We start from the raw sequence: 16,559 nt of genomic DNA on the forward strand, positions 1-16,559 counted from the left end.
AATATATTAATTTCAAAGAATATCAGAAGAAAATGATGTAGATTTTGAATTTCCAAAATTTTCTTCCTTTACCTAAAAGTGCGTCTATTAAGACTCTCAATTTCTTCTTATATTATTAAGGAACAATGTAAACCACAATTTCCTAGTCTTTATCCCATCTGCTTTCTGACATTCCCTTTTATCATTTTGTGTTTGTGGTTATTTGTCTTTACTGTTTCTTTTCTCTATTCATGCCCAAATATTGGCCTTCTACATTAATTATTTTGAAGATTTGTTTTTAAAACTTTGATTAATGGTATAGGTTTTAAAATGTTTTAATGTAGAGTTTAATTACTTTTTTGCTTGAAGAAAAATATGGAGGTTTTGAATTTTGTTGTTCAGTAGCAAATGAGTTTTTTATTTCCACAGATGCGATTCTGAAAATCGCTATGTTGGTAATCCACTTAGAGGAACATGTTATTGTAAGTATTTTTACTTTTTTCATTTTAAATAATTAGTGTGTATTTTTAGTTTTGGGTGATTTTGCTGATAATAAAATTCATCTTGCATGCTGATGTCATTAATATGTTACAATATCTATTTCTTTTTTTATTTCTTAAATCTTACAACAGAACTCTATATATGTTGCTAAGAAAGGCAGTCTTTTGCTGTATTTTCTTAATTATACTTGGTGCATTTTTTTCTACTCTTGAAGAGTGACATAGCAATAGATCTTATTCTTAACATGAAAACAAATATAGGACTTTAGTAACTTCAGCTTGATTTAATGTAATCTTTTCATTTTGATTAAATTTTGAATAAATAGAATTTTATGATAGATTTTTACAGGAGGCAATTTTGGTCATCATTAAAAAGCTGTGTACATTTTTTTACTGAAAGATACTTTCACTGGGAAGTGATCACATTGTAGATGTATGTTTAGCTGTTTAAGAAACAAGTTTTCAAATGGTTATATCTTTTTACATTCCCACCAGGTCTGTATGAGTTTCAGTTTTTCAAATCTCTTAATGATTCATATGGTTAGTCTTTTTAATTTTTGCTGTTCTAATAGGTGTGTAATGGTATCTAATTCTAATTTTATTTACATTTCTCTAATAATGATAAATATTTGTTCAAATGATTATTTGCTATGTATATATTTTTATTTGATGAAGTATGTTTAAATATGTTGCCCACTTACCATTATTACTTTCATTATTGAGTTTTCAGAGCACTTTATGTATTCCAGATACAAATGCTTTTGCAAAATTTTTGCAAATTTTTTTTTTTAGTTTATGGCTTGTGTTTTCACTCTATTTGGAGTATTTTTTTTTTTTGAGGAGGAGTTTTTAATTAAGATGAAGTTCAATTTATCAATTTGTTCTTTTGAGAAATCTTAGCCTAACCTAAAATCACAAAATTTTCCCATTTTCTTCCAGAAGTTGTATATTTTTATGTTTTCTATTTATGAATATAGTCCCTTTTGAGTTAATATTTATATATATTTCAAGAAATGGATCAATTTTTTTTTCTTCATATGGATGGCCAAATGTTTTAGCACAGTTTATTTAAAGACTCTTTTAACCAATGAATTGCTTTCGTATCTTTGTTGAAAATCAGTTGCCAATATATGATTATAAGACTGTAAAGGTTGGGGCACCTGGGTGGCTCAGTCAGTTAAGTTCTTGACTCTTGGTTTAGACTCAGGTCATAATCTCACGGTCATGGGAGTGAGCTCCATTTCAGGCTCCATGCTCAGCCTGGAGTCTGCATGTCCGTCTCCCTCCCTCCTGTCCCACACTTGTGCTCACTCCCGCTCTGTCTCTCAAATAAATAAATAAAATAAATCTTAAAAAAAAAAGAATTTAAAGGCTATTTCTGGAATTTCTATTGTGTTCTATTAATTAATTTGCCTACTTTTATGCCAAAATAGCACCATTATAACTACTGTAGTTTAATATGTCTTGAAATCATATCATTTATTTTCCAACTTCATTTCTTCTTTATCAAACTTGTTTTGTCTTTGAGTTCCATTTCTTTTGTGTTTACATATGAATTTTAGAAACTGTGTGTCAGTTTTTTCCAAAACACATGCTAGAATTTGGATTGAGATAGTGTTTAATTTATAGAACAGTATGGGGGGAATTGATATTTTAACCAGTCTTCTGACCCATGAACATCTTTCTCTTTTTAAAATTTAATTATTTTAAAATTTATTTTTAGCAATATTTGGTATTTTTCACTGTGAAGATCTTTCCCAGTTTTTGTCAGATTTATCTTTACATGTTTTATATTTTTGATGCTGTTGTAAATAGTATTTTTAATATTTAATTTTCAATTGTGTCTGGTTAGTACAACTTCAATTGATTTTTATGTTGATCCTCCATAAACTTTGTTAAACCTACTCATTAGTTGTCATACCTTTTTTTTTCCCTAGGTTCCATTACATTTTTTATTCAGACAATAACGTGTTTTGTTATTAATGGAATTTGATTTCTTTCTTTCCTGGGTCCCTTTTATTTCTTTTTCTTGTTTTATTGCATTGGCTACTACTTCTGGTACCATGTGAAAAGATGTGATGAGTATGGAAATTTTCCAGTGTTGTTGATTTTAGAAGGAAAACATTTGGTCTTTATCTATTAAGTATGATGTAGGTTTTTCCTAGATGCCTTTATTAGGTTGAAGAAATTCTCTTATAGTCCTACTTGCTGAGGATTATTGTTAGGAATGGGTGTTTATGTCAAATAATTTTTCTGCATCAATTGAAATGATCACAAGGTGTTTCTGTTTTACTTTGTTAATGTAGCAATTTTAGTTTTTAAAAGCAATTAATGCTACAACATGTGGATATACTCCTTTTGTTGTTGTTATTCATCCTAGATGAGCATGGTGATTATTTCTAGCCATTGGCTATTATGGAAAATGCTGATATGAACATTCATATGGTCTTTGTATAGATATATAATTTCATTTTCCTTGAACTGATTTTTAGAAGTAGAATTGTTGGGTCATATGATAAACTTATGTTTAAGTTTTTAGTAACTGCCAAAGGATTTTACAACATTTTACATTCCTACTAGAAATTTATAGATGCTTTAGTAATTCCACATTCTTATCAACATTTAATATTATCTCTCTTTTTGATTTTAGCCATTTTAGAATATCAAATTGTGTTGTGGTTTTAATTTGTATTTCTTGTATGACTGATAATGTTGAGCTCAATTTCATGTGCCCATGTCCTGAACATGTTTTGTTAGATACATAAAATCCTAATTTTCCTAATTCTTTTGTTGCTATTTAAATGGCATCTTTTAAATTACATTTTCTACTTATATTTGATATGTAAAAATTATTTATTTTAGTACATTAATTAGATATTCATAAACCTTAATGAACTGTTATTCGAATTGTTCACAGATATGTTTGATGATTAAATACAATTAATTATATTACATACAAATAAAAATAGATTTATTCCCTTCTATCCAGTTTTTTTGTTGGAGGTTTTTTGATTACTGTTTTTTGATTACCAGTCTTTTTGCTGTTGATCACTCTGCTCAAATTTACTATTCCCTCCTTATTCAGTTTTGGAAGCTCATATATTTCTAGGAATTTATTTCTTCTTGTTTATCCAATTTGTTGGTATAATATTCTCTTATAAACTTTTGTATTTCTGTGGTATTGATTGGTATTTCTCCTCTGTGATTTCTTATTTATTAGCCCTCTCTTTTTTTCTTGATAAATCTTGGTAAATCAATTTTCCTTATCTTTTCAAAGAACCAGCTCCCTCCTGATTTCATTGATTTTTGTTTATTGTTCTTTTAGTCTTTATTTTATTTATTTCTGCTCTTTATTTTATTTTTATTTCCTTCCTTCTAGTGGCTTTAGCTTTATTCTTTCTAACTCTTTTATTATAAGGCTAGGTTGTTTGAGATTTTTTGTTTGTTTCCTGAGGCAGGCTTGTATTGCTATAAACTTCCCTCTTAGAACAGCTTTTGCTACATCCCAAGGTTTTGAACCATTGTATTTTCATTTTCATTTGTCTCCATGTATTTTTTGATTTCCTCTTTGTTTTCTTGGTTGATCCAATCATTATTTAGTAGCATGTTATTTGGCCTCCAAGTATTTCTGTTCTTATAGATTTTTTTCTTGTGATTAATTTCTAGTATCATACTCTTGTGTTTGGAAAGATGAATGACATGCTTTTAATCTTTTTGAATTTATTAAGACTTTTTTGTGATCTAACATGATCTATTCTGGAGAATATTCCGTGTACAATTGAAAAGAATGCATATTCATCTGGGGTGGAATGTTCTGAATATATCCGTTATGTTGACCTAGTGTAATGAATCATTCAAAGCCATCATTTTCTTACTGATTTTCTGTCTAGATGATCTGTCCACTGATATAAATGGGATGTAACAGTCCTCTACTATTATTATATTACTGTTAATTTTTTTCCTTTATATCTTTTAATAGTTACTTTATATTATAAGTCCTCCCATGTTGAGTGCATAGATATTTACAATTGGTACATACTCTTTTTGGATTGTTCTCTCTATGATTTTTGTCTCATTACAGTCTTTGTTTTAAAGTCTATTTTGTTCAATTTATGTGTTGTTACTCCCCCAATATTAACCCAAGGCGGTCCACAGTAAGATACATAATACGTAAAATGACAAAAAGATTTAAAAGCAGCAGGGAAAAACAGCTACATAGGGGAAAACCCATAAGGCCATCAGCTGTTTTTTTAGCAGGAACTTTACAGGCCAAAAGAGAGAGGTGTGATATATTCTCAATGTGTAAAGGAAAAAAAGCTGCAACTATAAGAATACTCTATTTATCTAGGCTATCATTCAGAATAGGAGAGGCAAAGAGTTGCCCAAACAAAAAACAAAAACAAGAAACTAAAAAAAGAATTTCTCACAGAAAAGCTAAAGGAGTTCATCACCAGTAAACTAGCCTTACAAGAAACATTAAAGGAAATTCTTTGAGTGTAAGGAAAAGGTCATAATTATGAGTAAGAAAATTATGAAAGAAAAAACTTCACAGATAAATACAAACATATAATAAAAGCAGTAGGTAGATCATTTCTAATACCAGTATGGATGTTAAAGCACAGAGGCTGAAAAATCAATTATGTTTACAAAAATTATTAAAGGAATTCATAAAATAAAAAAAATGTTAAGTATGATGCTGTGTACATAAAACACAGGGAGGAGAGTAGAAATGTAATATTTTTAGAATGGGTTCAAAGTTAAGTGACCATCAATTTAATAATTGACTACTATATGCATAAGATGTTATATATGAACTTAATGATAATCACAAATCAGAAACCTATAATAGATACAAGAAAATATAGATAAAGGAATCCAAGCATAGCACTAAAGAAGACTATCACAAAACAACTGTACAACAAATCACAAATCAGCAATAAGTGTATGTCTATCAATAATTACTTTAAATGGAAACGGACTAAATCATCCAGTCAAGACATAGGATGACTAAATGGATAAAAAAGCCACCTCTATCTATATGTTGCCTATTAGAGACTTACTTCAGATCTAAAGACACATTAAGATTGAATGTGAAGGGATGGGGAAACATTTACCATCAAAATATAAGCAAAAAGAATGCTGGAGTAACAATATTTACATCTTTCCAATGTTTTTAACCACTTCCTGGGATGGTTGGTTTCTCTAAGTACTAAGTCAAAGTTATGGTGGTAGATAACCACAATCAAGTAGAGAGTTTGCTGTAACTTATGGAATATTTCCTTTATCAAGTTAAAAAATTATTATCTACATTAGTATAAAATTTTATCATGAATGACTTTCCTTTACCTGAGTCAGTGTGAAGTTGTATTAATAGGTTTTCTAACGATAAATATCTTTTAATTCTGGGGTAAACTAAACCTGGGCATGGCACATTATTATTTGGGATACTGCTAAATATTGCTTGTTTATATTCTCTTTAGGAGTATTTTCAGTTTGAATGAATATAAACTATACTTTTACATTTTTTTCTAATGAAACAACCTTTGACTGTAATGTTTCAGTTTTTCTTTTTTATTTCCATACTGGGTAACTATAGTGATAGCTTTTAAAACTTAATTTTAGAAGATTGAAGACCTCTTTTAAATAGAAATAGTTAAAAATATTAAGTGAACTTCAAAGATTAGTGAAATTCAAATAAAATTTTGGGGTCTTGTGCCTTTTTAAAAATTTTTTTATTTATTTATGATAGAGAGAGAGAGAGAGGCAGAAAGAGAAGCAGGCTCCATGAACTGGGAGCCCGACGTGGGACTCGATCCCGGGTCTCCAGGATCGCGCCCTGGGCCAAAGGCAGGCACTAAACCGCTGCACCACCCAGGGATCCCGGTCTTGTGCCTTTTATTGGTAGTTCTCTCTCTCTTTGCTATATTATATGGCCTTTGGGTTTATTCATTCTTTACATCAAATTAGTTTTCTAGTTCATGAGTTTTAGGATTTGTCCTTAGTAATATCCTTCTCTTATATACTTTTTAATTGTCATTGTTTCTTGTTAACATTATTTTCCACCTAGTTTTTAGCAGACATTGATGCTCAATGTAATTGATTGGAAGTTGTAGAACTGTGATATTTCAGTTCGTTCTTTATTTCTTGATTAGAAAACTTCTGTAAAAAACATATTTCATCTCATCAGATATTTGTTTACTCATTGCTACAGTTCATATAGGAAAGGCATGATAAATGTGATATTAGTTATTTATATTTACCAGTTTTCAAAGTACAGAATTATTTGCTCTATATTTCTCAAACATGAAAATTTTTATTTTTTCAATATTTTTTATTGAACTTATATTTGCCAACATATAGCATAACACCCACTGCTATATGGGTGTTATGCTATATGTACATCCCATCAAGTACGCCTCTCAGTGCCCATCACCCAGTCACCCCAACCCCCCCCCCCCACCGCCCACCTCCCTTCCACCACCCCTTGTTCATTTCCTAGAGTTAGGAGTCTCTCATGTTCTGTCACCCTTACTGATATTTCCCATTCATTTTCTCTCCTGTCCCCTTTATTCCCTTTCACTATTTTTTATATTCCTCAAATGACTGAGACCATATAATGTTTGTACTTCTCCAATTGACTTACTTCACTCAGCATGATATCCTTCAGTTCTATCCACGTCGAAGCAAATGGTGGGTATTTGTTGTTTCTAATGGCTGAGTAATATTCCTTTTTTTAAATTTATGTTTTATTGGTGTTCAATTTGCTAACATATAGAATAACACCCAGTGCTCATCCCATCAAGTGCCCCCCTCAGTGCCCGTCACCCAGTCACCTCAACCCCCTGCCCACCTCCCTTCCACCACCCTTTGTTCATCTCCCAGAGTTATGAGTCTCTCATGTTCTGTCTCCCTTTCTGATATTTCCCACTCATTATTTCTCCTTTCCCCTTTATTACCTTTCACTATTTTTTATATTCCTCAACTGAATGAGACCATATAATGTTTGTACTTCTCCAATTGACTTACTTTACTCAGCATAATATCCTTCAGTTCTATCCATGTCGGAGTAAATGGTGGGTATTTGTCATTTCTAATGGCTGAGCAATATTCCATTGCATATATAGACCACATCTTTATCCATTCATCTTTCGAAGGACACTGAGACTCCTTCCACAGTTTGGCTATTGTGGACATTGCTGCTAGAAACATCGGGGTGCAGGTGTCCCGGCGTTTCACTGCATCTGTATCTTTGGGGTAAATCCCCAGCAGTGCAATTGCTGGGTTGTAGGGCAGATCTATTTTTAACTCTTTGAGGAACCTCCACACAGTTTTCCAGAGTGGCTGCGCCAGTTCACATTCCCACCAACAGTGTAAGCAGGTTCCCCTTTCTCCTCATCCTCTCCAACATTTGTTGTTTCCTGTCTTGTTAATTTTCCCCATTCTCACTGGTGTGAGGTGGTATCTCATTGTGGTTTTGATTTGTATTTCTCTGATAGCCAGTGATGTGGAGCATTTTCTCATGTGCTTGTTCGCCATGTGTATGTCTTCTTTGGTGAAATTTCTGTTCATGTCTTTTGCCCATTTCATTATTGGATTGTTTCTTTGCTGTTGAGTTTAATAAGTTCTTTATAGATCTTGGATACTAGCCCTTTATCTGATATGTCATTTGTAAATATCTTCTCCCATTCTGTAGGTTGTCTTTTAGTTTTGTTGACTATTTCTTTTGCTGTACAGAAGCTTTTTATCTTAAAATGTTCTGTTTATCATAAACTTATGGACTCATACATATTTTTTATGTTTAAAGCCATTTGCAGTTATTAATCTTACTGATGTCCAAATTGTTTTTTTTTATATCACTTAAATTATCTTTATTTTCTAACTTTCCCACATTAATTCTGTTTTTCTTCTTTCAAACATTCTGGATTTTGGAGGAGGGGAATATTTTTGAATGATTTTTTAAAATTAGAAATTCTTTTTTGATTCTTTTTTAATCTTTAGCTTTTATCATGTCCCAAAGTAGTAACTACTTAAAATTATGAACATATATGAGTTATATTCCATTTAAAAAAAATATATAAATCTTATATGTTTAAGACTAAGATAATTTTCCTTCTAAGATCTGTGCTGTCCAATATAAATATAACATGAATCACATATACAATCTTAAATTTTCTACTAGCTATATTAAAAAAAGTTAAAGGAAACGGGTAAACTTAATTTTAATAGTCTTTTATTTTACTCAGCATATCTGAAATGTCAATTTAACATGTAACAGTGTAAAAATCATCAATGAGATACCTTTTCTAAGTTTTTTTTCAAACCAAGTCTGAAATACAATTTGTATTCTATCCTTATAGCAATCTCAATTCAAATCAGTCACATTTCAGTTACTCAATAGCTACATATGAATAGTGGCTACCATATTGGATAGCTCATCTCTAGATTATATAGGATTCTTACTCTCTTAAAAATGTTAAAGGAGTAGTCCTAAAGCACTAGATGGCAGCCTTGTCATTTGTTATTAGACCTTCAAAACTTAATAACATTTGAAAGAAACGGTGTTTTAAAAAAGAAAAGGTCAGTAATTCTTGTAATAGTGTTAATGAAAACTATTCTGATTTTAAAGATTTGAGTGAAATTTAAAATGCAGGCCCACACTGTAGCTTAAAGCAATTGAACGGAATGTGGTGTTAACTTAATTGAAAGTAATATACCAGCAGTTGTATCCTATAGACAGGCTTAGTAGTTTTTTAAAGTTCAGTTTAAAATCCAAAACTGAAGTAATAGAAATGATCATTCCTTAATGGAACACAAAAGGAAGTTCCTAGCAATGATATCTAATTTGATTGGTCCTTGTAATATTGAATTACTCAATTTATCTTGGCAAATATGAAAATTGTAGTTACAGTAGTGTAGTTTCTTTTTTCTTTTTAAATGCTTTCATTTTGGTACACCTGGGTGGCTCAGCGGTTGAGCGTCTGTCTGCCTTTGGCTCAGGGCGTGATCCTGAGTCCCAGAATCCAGTCCTACATTAGGCTCCCTGTATGGAGCTTGCTTCTCCCTCTGCCTGTGTCTCTGCCTCTCTCTCTCTCTCTCTCTCTGTGTCTCTCATGAATAAATAAATTAAAATAAATAAATAAATAAGTGCTTTCATTTTAATTACAATAACAATTATAATAAAGAAAATCATAAATAAAATGAAAGACTGGACTATGAAAATGTTATATAGATGATATATTTCAGAATACAGGAAGTCACTGTCTACAATTATCTATTTTATGCTATTATTACATTAATTCTTTAAGGATGTGTAATGTCCAAACTTCTAGTTATTGATATTTTAGTATATTTCTAAGTAATCTAACATATTTTGATTATTTTACTTTTTATTTTTAAAAATTACTGTTTTATTTTGAATTTATTCTATTGTTAGAGTTCAGGATACAATTTTGTGATGATAATAGTACACTGTCTTTTAAAAGTAAAGAATTTAATTATTACTTTTATATTCAGTGTTCACTTCTGCCACTTATCACATCCTACATTAGTTTATATTGGTAAAAAAAAATATCCATTCATCCCACTGTAAGCTCTTTAGTTATTATTGATATATTTAATGTTTATTAATGTTTATGTTTTGGACTGAAAAATTATTTATGAGCATATTATTTAAGGATTTGAATTTTTTGTATATGAGATAATATTTCTAATGTTATTATAGATATGTTATGAACATCATTCTCTATTTACTTAAAATACTATGTCATACAAAACAAAGAAATTGAAACTTAAATTAACTTTATACTTAGTGTAATTATTCTATGTTTTATTCTAAAATAGGCATAAAAGAATTTTCCCATTTTAAGCTAAATATACTGTATTTTATTTGTGTTTTCTATGATTTTAACCATTGAGCATAAATAGGTATTTGAACAGAATCTGGCTGGTCCATCTGGAAGTGCGAAGTGACCCTGATGAACACAGAGAATCTAAATTCTTCTGTTTCACAGTTTAAAGACATGATAGATTGAGGATTACCAGAAAAACATAATTTAACCACATGGTTGGCATTAAACTTTATTCTTTGATTCATCAGTGCTTTTATTAATTTTCCCTAAGCTTATATACCAGTATTTTTAGATATTTATTTCAGTATTACATGACATTTTGGCATATTTTAAAATGAAGGACAATATAACATAATTATGAAAAAGTTAAAAATAGCTGATAAAAAATTGCTATTGAATTAACATGGAAGAGAGATGAAAGTTTTCTTTGGCAAAATATTTTATAATGAAAGTGTTAATTATTCTGGTTATATAAATAATACAGTCTCACTGCAAAATTAAATAAAGTTTAAGGAAGAAATAAAAATGTCTGAAAACCTCCTGCCAGGGCTTCCCAGTGGTGGTGTACAGTCTGTGTCCTCTGCAGAGGTGCCTACTTGCAGGAGAGAACGGGCACTGATATCCTGTACTTATATTTCTTACTAAGCCACAGAACTTGTGAGGGCTTGTATCTGTCTTGAGCAAGGGTTAATAGTTCCTAATGTGTATAAAGATGCTGAATGGGCAAATGAAGGCATTGCATGCCTTTCTAAATAAATCATGTCTTGAGAATGATTTTACATAAAAGTTTACGACATATATAATATTCTCAATGTGAACAACTTTTTTTTCTCACTGGGATATCTGACTCATTATTTAGTATCATTTATTAAATAAAACAGTTTTTGTCCAATCTGGAAAACAACTACCTGACTTTAAAATAATGTTAATACTAGTTAACATTTATTGAGCATTTACTGTGCCAGGCTAGTCTAAGCTTTTAATACTTATTAGCTTATTTAATCATCAAATGAGAAGTATACACTAATTATGAACATTTTTTTGTTTGAGGGAACAGAGGCAGAGAGAGCTTAATTTTTGTTAAATCACATGGCTATGAAATGGCGAAGCCAGTTTGAATCCAGCATCCTAAGTCTATAGCCCATACTCTTGACTATGAGTAATAAAATTATAGCAACAAAAATTAGTAATATATTTATCCCAAGTGTTTTTAAATGAATTAAATAGAAACATAATTTTGAAGGAAATAAAAAGAAAGTCTAAATATTTAAAAATTCAAACCATTTTCTTAAATAAGAAGTCTTCATATGAAAATACCATACTTAACCCAAATTGATATATAAGTTTTATGGAATTGCAATTAGAATTTTATTTGGTCCTGTCTTTTGAAGTATATACATTAGAATAAATTACCTTAAAATTTATTTTAAGTAATACACTTAAAATTTTTTTTAAAAATTTGAATTCAATTAATTAACATATGCATTATTGCTTTCAGAGATAGATGTTAGTGATTCGTCAATTTTTTTAAAGATTTTATTTATTCATGAGAGACAGACAGAGAGAGAGAGAGAGAGAGAGAGAGACAGGCAGAGGGAGAAGCAGGCTCCATGCAGGGAGCCTGACGTGGGACTTGATCCCAGGTCTCCAGGATCAATCAGGTCCTGGCCTAAAGGCGGCACTAAACCGCTGAGCCACCTGGGCTGCCCTCGTCATTCTTATTATATAATACCCAGTTCTCATTACATCACGTACCATCCTTAATGTCCATCACCCAGTTATGTTAACTATGTGTTAACTATGTTAACTAGTATTAACATTATTTTAAAGTCAGGTGGTTATTTTCCAGATTGGACAAAAACTGTTTTATTTAATAAGTGATACTAAATAATGAGTCAGATATCAGTGAGAAAAAAAAGTTGTTCACATCCCTCCACCCCCCTTTCCTCCAGCAACCCTCAGTTTGTTTCCTATAACTAAGAGTCTCTTATCATTTGTCTCCCTCTCTGATTTTGTCTTGTTTTATTTTTCCCCTCCCTTTCCCTATAGGCTGCCCTATATTTATTTTAAATTTATTTCATTAAGAAGTAGAGTTCATGATTGAACAACTTTAGGTATTAGTCATTCATTTATGTGAAAATGAATCTCAAGATTTTTTTTTTTCAGTCTATAGAACATTTGTTTCAAGTAAAATCTGTGTAGATTCTCATATATTATTGCAGAGTAATGACATAGTTTAGCTACTTGGAGATACTAGGAAGTAAAGTAAGGTGGCTTCTGAAGAAGCCAGGGCACATTATATGAAGACCCCTAAATTAGAATCAGTGATGTATAGACACAAGTAATCATCATCAATCTTTTTTTATTCATTGATGAAAAAAGTAAGAACAATGAGTTTATGTATATATCCTAGGCCATGGAATCAGTCATTTTCAGAGTGTGAATAATAAAAATTTCTGTGTTTTCTCTGAAATTATATCTAGCATATGTTCAACTTTCAAATTTTAACTTTGGAATTATTCTACATGTTCCAAGCTCAATAGAAATTCTTAATTAATAATTAAGTGGATAGTACTTGGATAGTACATGGATAATACTGTTCAGCAAGCAAAGAAAAACTAGTATATATTGAATATTTATTATGTAGAAACCAATTTAATATGAATTATTTCATTTAATACTCACAAGAGTGACATATTTTTTCTCCTTAATTTACTTACTGAAGAGTTACACTGTTAGAGTTTGGAGAGAATGTCAGTTATTGGAATTGACTCACTGTTATTTATTCATTGAACATGTATGTATTGACTACCTACTTTGTTGGACTCTGGGGATATTATAGTGAACAAAATGGGTTCTGCTCCATTGATCCTTATTAACTAGTAGGGAAAATAGGTATTATACCTGTTATATAATTACCTAGATATATAATTGCCATAACAACTCAGAATGAGAACTATAGATGCCTTAGGAATATATTATAAGAAAACCTGATTTAATTTCTGGGACAGGGAGCAGGAATAGGTCAGGCAAGAGAATGATGGTGAAGGAGCAGGAATGGGTCAGGCAAGAGAATGATGGTTCTTTGATGTGCAGATGACTTAATAGTGGAGTGGTGTGGATGTGAGAATGGTGAAGCGGCATGCACAAAGTTTGTCTGTGATTGGGAGAAACATAGCATTTGATAAACACATAGAATCAGATGAAGAGAGGCAAAGAGATAAAGTACATAAGATTTGCAGAATCCAAAACATGCACTGCTTTATAGAATGAGAGGATTTGGGCCTATATTGTGAGAAAAATGGGAGCCATTGAAGGGTGTTAAGAGGAGACTAAAATGTTAAATTTTAGTTTTAAAATAATCCGTCTGCTTTCAGTGTGTCAGACAGCTTGGTAAGGGCAAAGAGCATGAAAAAAGCATTTAAAAATGATCATTTTCTGAAGCATATTTCTGGAGCTATGAGTAAAATATGAAACTTCAGGACTGTGAATATATTTGAACTTATGTTCACACAAATTCTCTCATTTACTAAACCAAGTCTAAGTTGGCAAACATGTATTTATACAAATGCTATTGTTTAAAATATATTTAGATCCTTGATATTTTTATCAAAGTCTAGGTGCATCCTTTTCTGACCCCTCAAGATGACTAAATACATGTGTCTGGTATTTTCTTCCTAAACAGCTTTGCTGCAAGCATTTTCGCCACATAACTAAATTGGCTGTAAGTCAATTTTGCCATGAAAGATAAAATCAGAAAAAATAAAAGGGACATTTATTAAAAAGGACATAATGAAATATGAAAATAATTAACAAAATTAAAAACTTTATTGTGAAATAAAAAATATTTGAATACATTTAAATTGTGTGTTGGCAATACTGCACAAATAACTGATTTTATTTTGCTGGTGATATCTAAGCACTTTTTTTCAAAGTCTTTTATTCATACTATTATACGGTTTTTTTTGCTTGTTGATTTGTTTTCACATTTTAGCATCACTTTTTTTTTGGCGAAAATTTTTTCCTTCATTAAGACGGATATCAGTTTTCAAATACTAGTATGCATATTGATAACTGGGCTTGTATTGCGTTGTGAAAACATCCTACACTGTTCTTTGTTCTTGCCTTGTTGTCAAGTGTCCATTAATAAACTTTCTAAAGTTCTGCAGGAAAAGCAGGTTCAGAACCATGTACCACCATATGGACCATTGTGAGGGCTAAGATTTATTTAGTCTAAGAATAGGAGCACTGCATCAATGGAGAAATGAGACCAAACAGGTGATGGAACCAAAAAATCTGTCAAACCAAACTGCCACCAGTTATTTTTTATTTATTATTGCAAAATTGCCTTTTGGCCAATTATTTATGCAATAAATATACTTGTGGCAAAGATGATTATAGTGAAACCACATAGAACCAAATATATATGATCATGAACTCATATATTTCTGAAAAGATACGTAATTATATATAAATACACGTATGGGAATCTGACTTTTGAAATTTTTTAGAATTCATTGAGAGCCAATATAGTAAATAAGAAAAGTGAAATAACATTTATTGAATGCCTTTATTTTATGACAGTCTTCTCCAAGCCAAATACACACTGGCACAATTATGTTTAACCCATATAGTAATCCTATGGGATAGGCAGTTTTATCCTGATTGTGGCATCAAATCTCACTGAGGTTAGTTAACTTGCATAATATAACCCAACCCAATCGGTGAATGGGAAATTACAGTTGAGATCTCCTTAAATACTGTGGACAATGCTCAAAAGTGAAATACAAAGCTGTGGTCATCAAGACAGTGTGGTACTGGCACAAAAACAGACACATAGATCAGTGGAACAGAATAGAGAATCCAGAAGTGGACCCTGAACTTTATGGGCAACTAATATTCGATAAAGGAGGAAAGACTATCCATTGGAAGAAAGACAGTCTCTTCAATAAATGGTGCTGGGAAAATTGGACATCCACATGCAGAAGAATGAAACTAGACCACTCTCTTTCACCATACACAAAGATAAACTCAAAATGGATGAAAGATCTAAATGTGAGACAAGATTCCATCAAAATCCTAGAGAAGAACACAGGCAACACCCTTTTTGAACTCGGCCATAGTAACTTCTTGCAAGATACATCCACGAAGGCAAAAGAAACAAAAGCAAAAATGAACTCTTGGGACTTCATCAAGATAAGAAGCTTTTGCACAGCAAAGGATACAGTCAACAAAACTCAAAGACAACCTACAGAATGGGAGAAGATATTTGCAAATGACATATCAGATAAAGGGCTAGTTTCCAAGATCTATAAAGAACTTATTAAACTCAACACCAAAGAAACAAACAATCCAATCATGAAATGGGCAAAAGACATGAACAGAAATCTCACAGAGGAAGACATAGACATGGCCAACATGCATATGAGAAAATGCTCTGCATCACTTGCCATCAGGGAAATACAAATCAAAACTACAATGAGATACCACCTCACACCAGTGAGAATGGGGAAAATTAACAAGGCAGGAAACAACAAATGTTGGAGAGGATGCGGAGAAAAGGGAACCCTCTTGTACTGTTGGTGGGAATGTGAACTGGTGCAGCCACTCTGGAAAACTGTGTGGAGGTTCCTCAAACAGTTAAAAATATACCTGCCCTACGACCCAGCAATTGCACTGTTGGGGATTTACCCCAAAGATACAAATGCAATGAAACGCCGGGACACCTGCACCCCGATGTTTCTAGCAGCAATGGCCACTATAGCCAAACTGTGGAAGGAGCCTCGGTGTCCAACGAAAGATGAATGGATAAAGAAGATGTGGTTTATGTATACAATGGAATATTACTCAGCTATTAGAAATGACAAATACCCACCATTTGCTTCAACGTGGATGGAACTGGAGGGTATTATGCTGAGTGAAGTAAGTCAGTCGGAGAAGGACAAACATTGTATGTTCTCATTCATTTGGGGAATATAGATAATAGTGAAAGGGAAGATAAGGGAAGGGAGAAGAAATGTGTGGGAAGTATCAGAAAGGGAGACAGAACGTAAAGACTGCTAGCTCTGGGAAACGAACTAGGGGTGGTGGAGGGGGAGGAGGGCGGGGGGTGGGAGTGAATGGGTGACGGGCACTGGGTATTATTCTGTATGTTAGTAAATTGAACACCAATAAAAAAAAAAAAAGTGAAATACAATATGAATGGTGAAAAAGCAAATTGTAAAGCCTCAGT

The 16,559-nt window shown here is 31.7% G+C and overlaps 1 protein-coding gene across 1 annotated transcript in view; it reads left to right on the plus strand.

The window, feature by feature from the left end:
• The window catches only part of ATRNL1 (attractin like 1), a 786,695-nt gene that overhangs the window by 264,708 nt on the left and 505,428 nt on the right, over positions 1–16,559 (plus strand). The window contains exon 21 of the mRNA XM_038578888.1: positions 409–461. Within this exon, the coding sequence (XP_038434816.1) occupies positions 409–461 (53 nt within the window). The remainder of the gene's footprint in view (positions 1–408; positions 462–16,559) is intronic.

The sequence above is a fragment of the Canis lupus genome, chromosome 28 (genome assembly GCF_011100685.1).
Source record: "Canis lupus familiaris isolate Mischka breed German Shepherd chromosome 28, alternate assembly UU_Cfam_GSD_1.0, whole genome shotgun sequence".
NCBI classification, from domain to species: domain Eukaryota; kingdom Metazoa; phylum Chordata; class Mammalia; order Carnivora; family Canidae; genus Canis; species Canis lupus.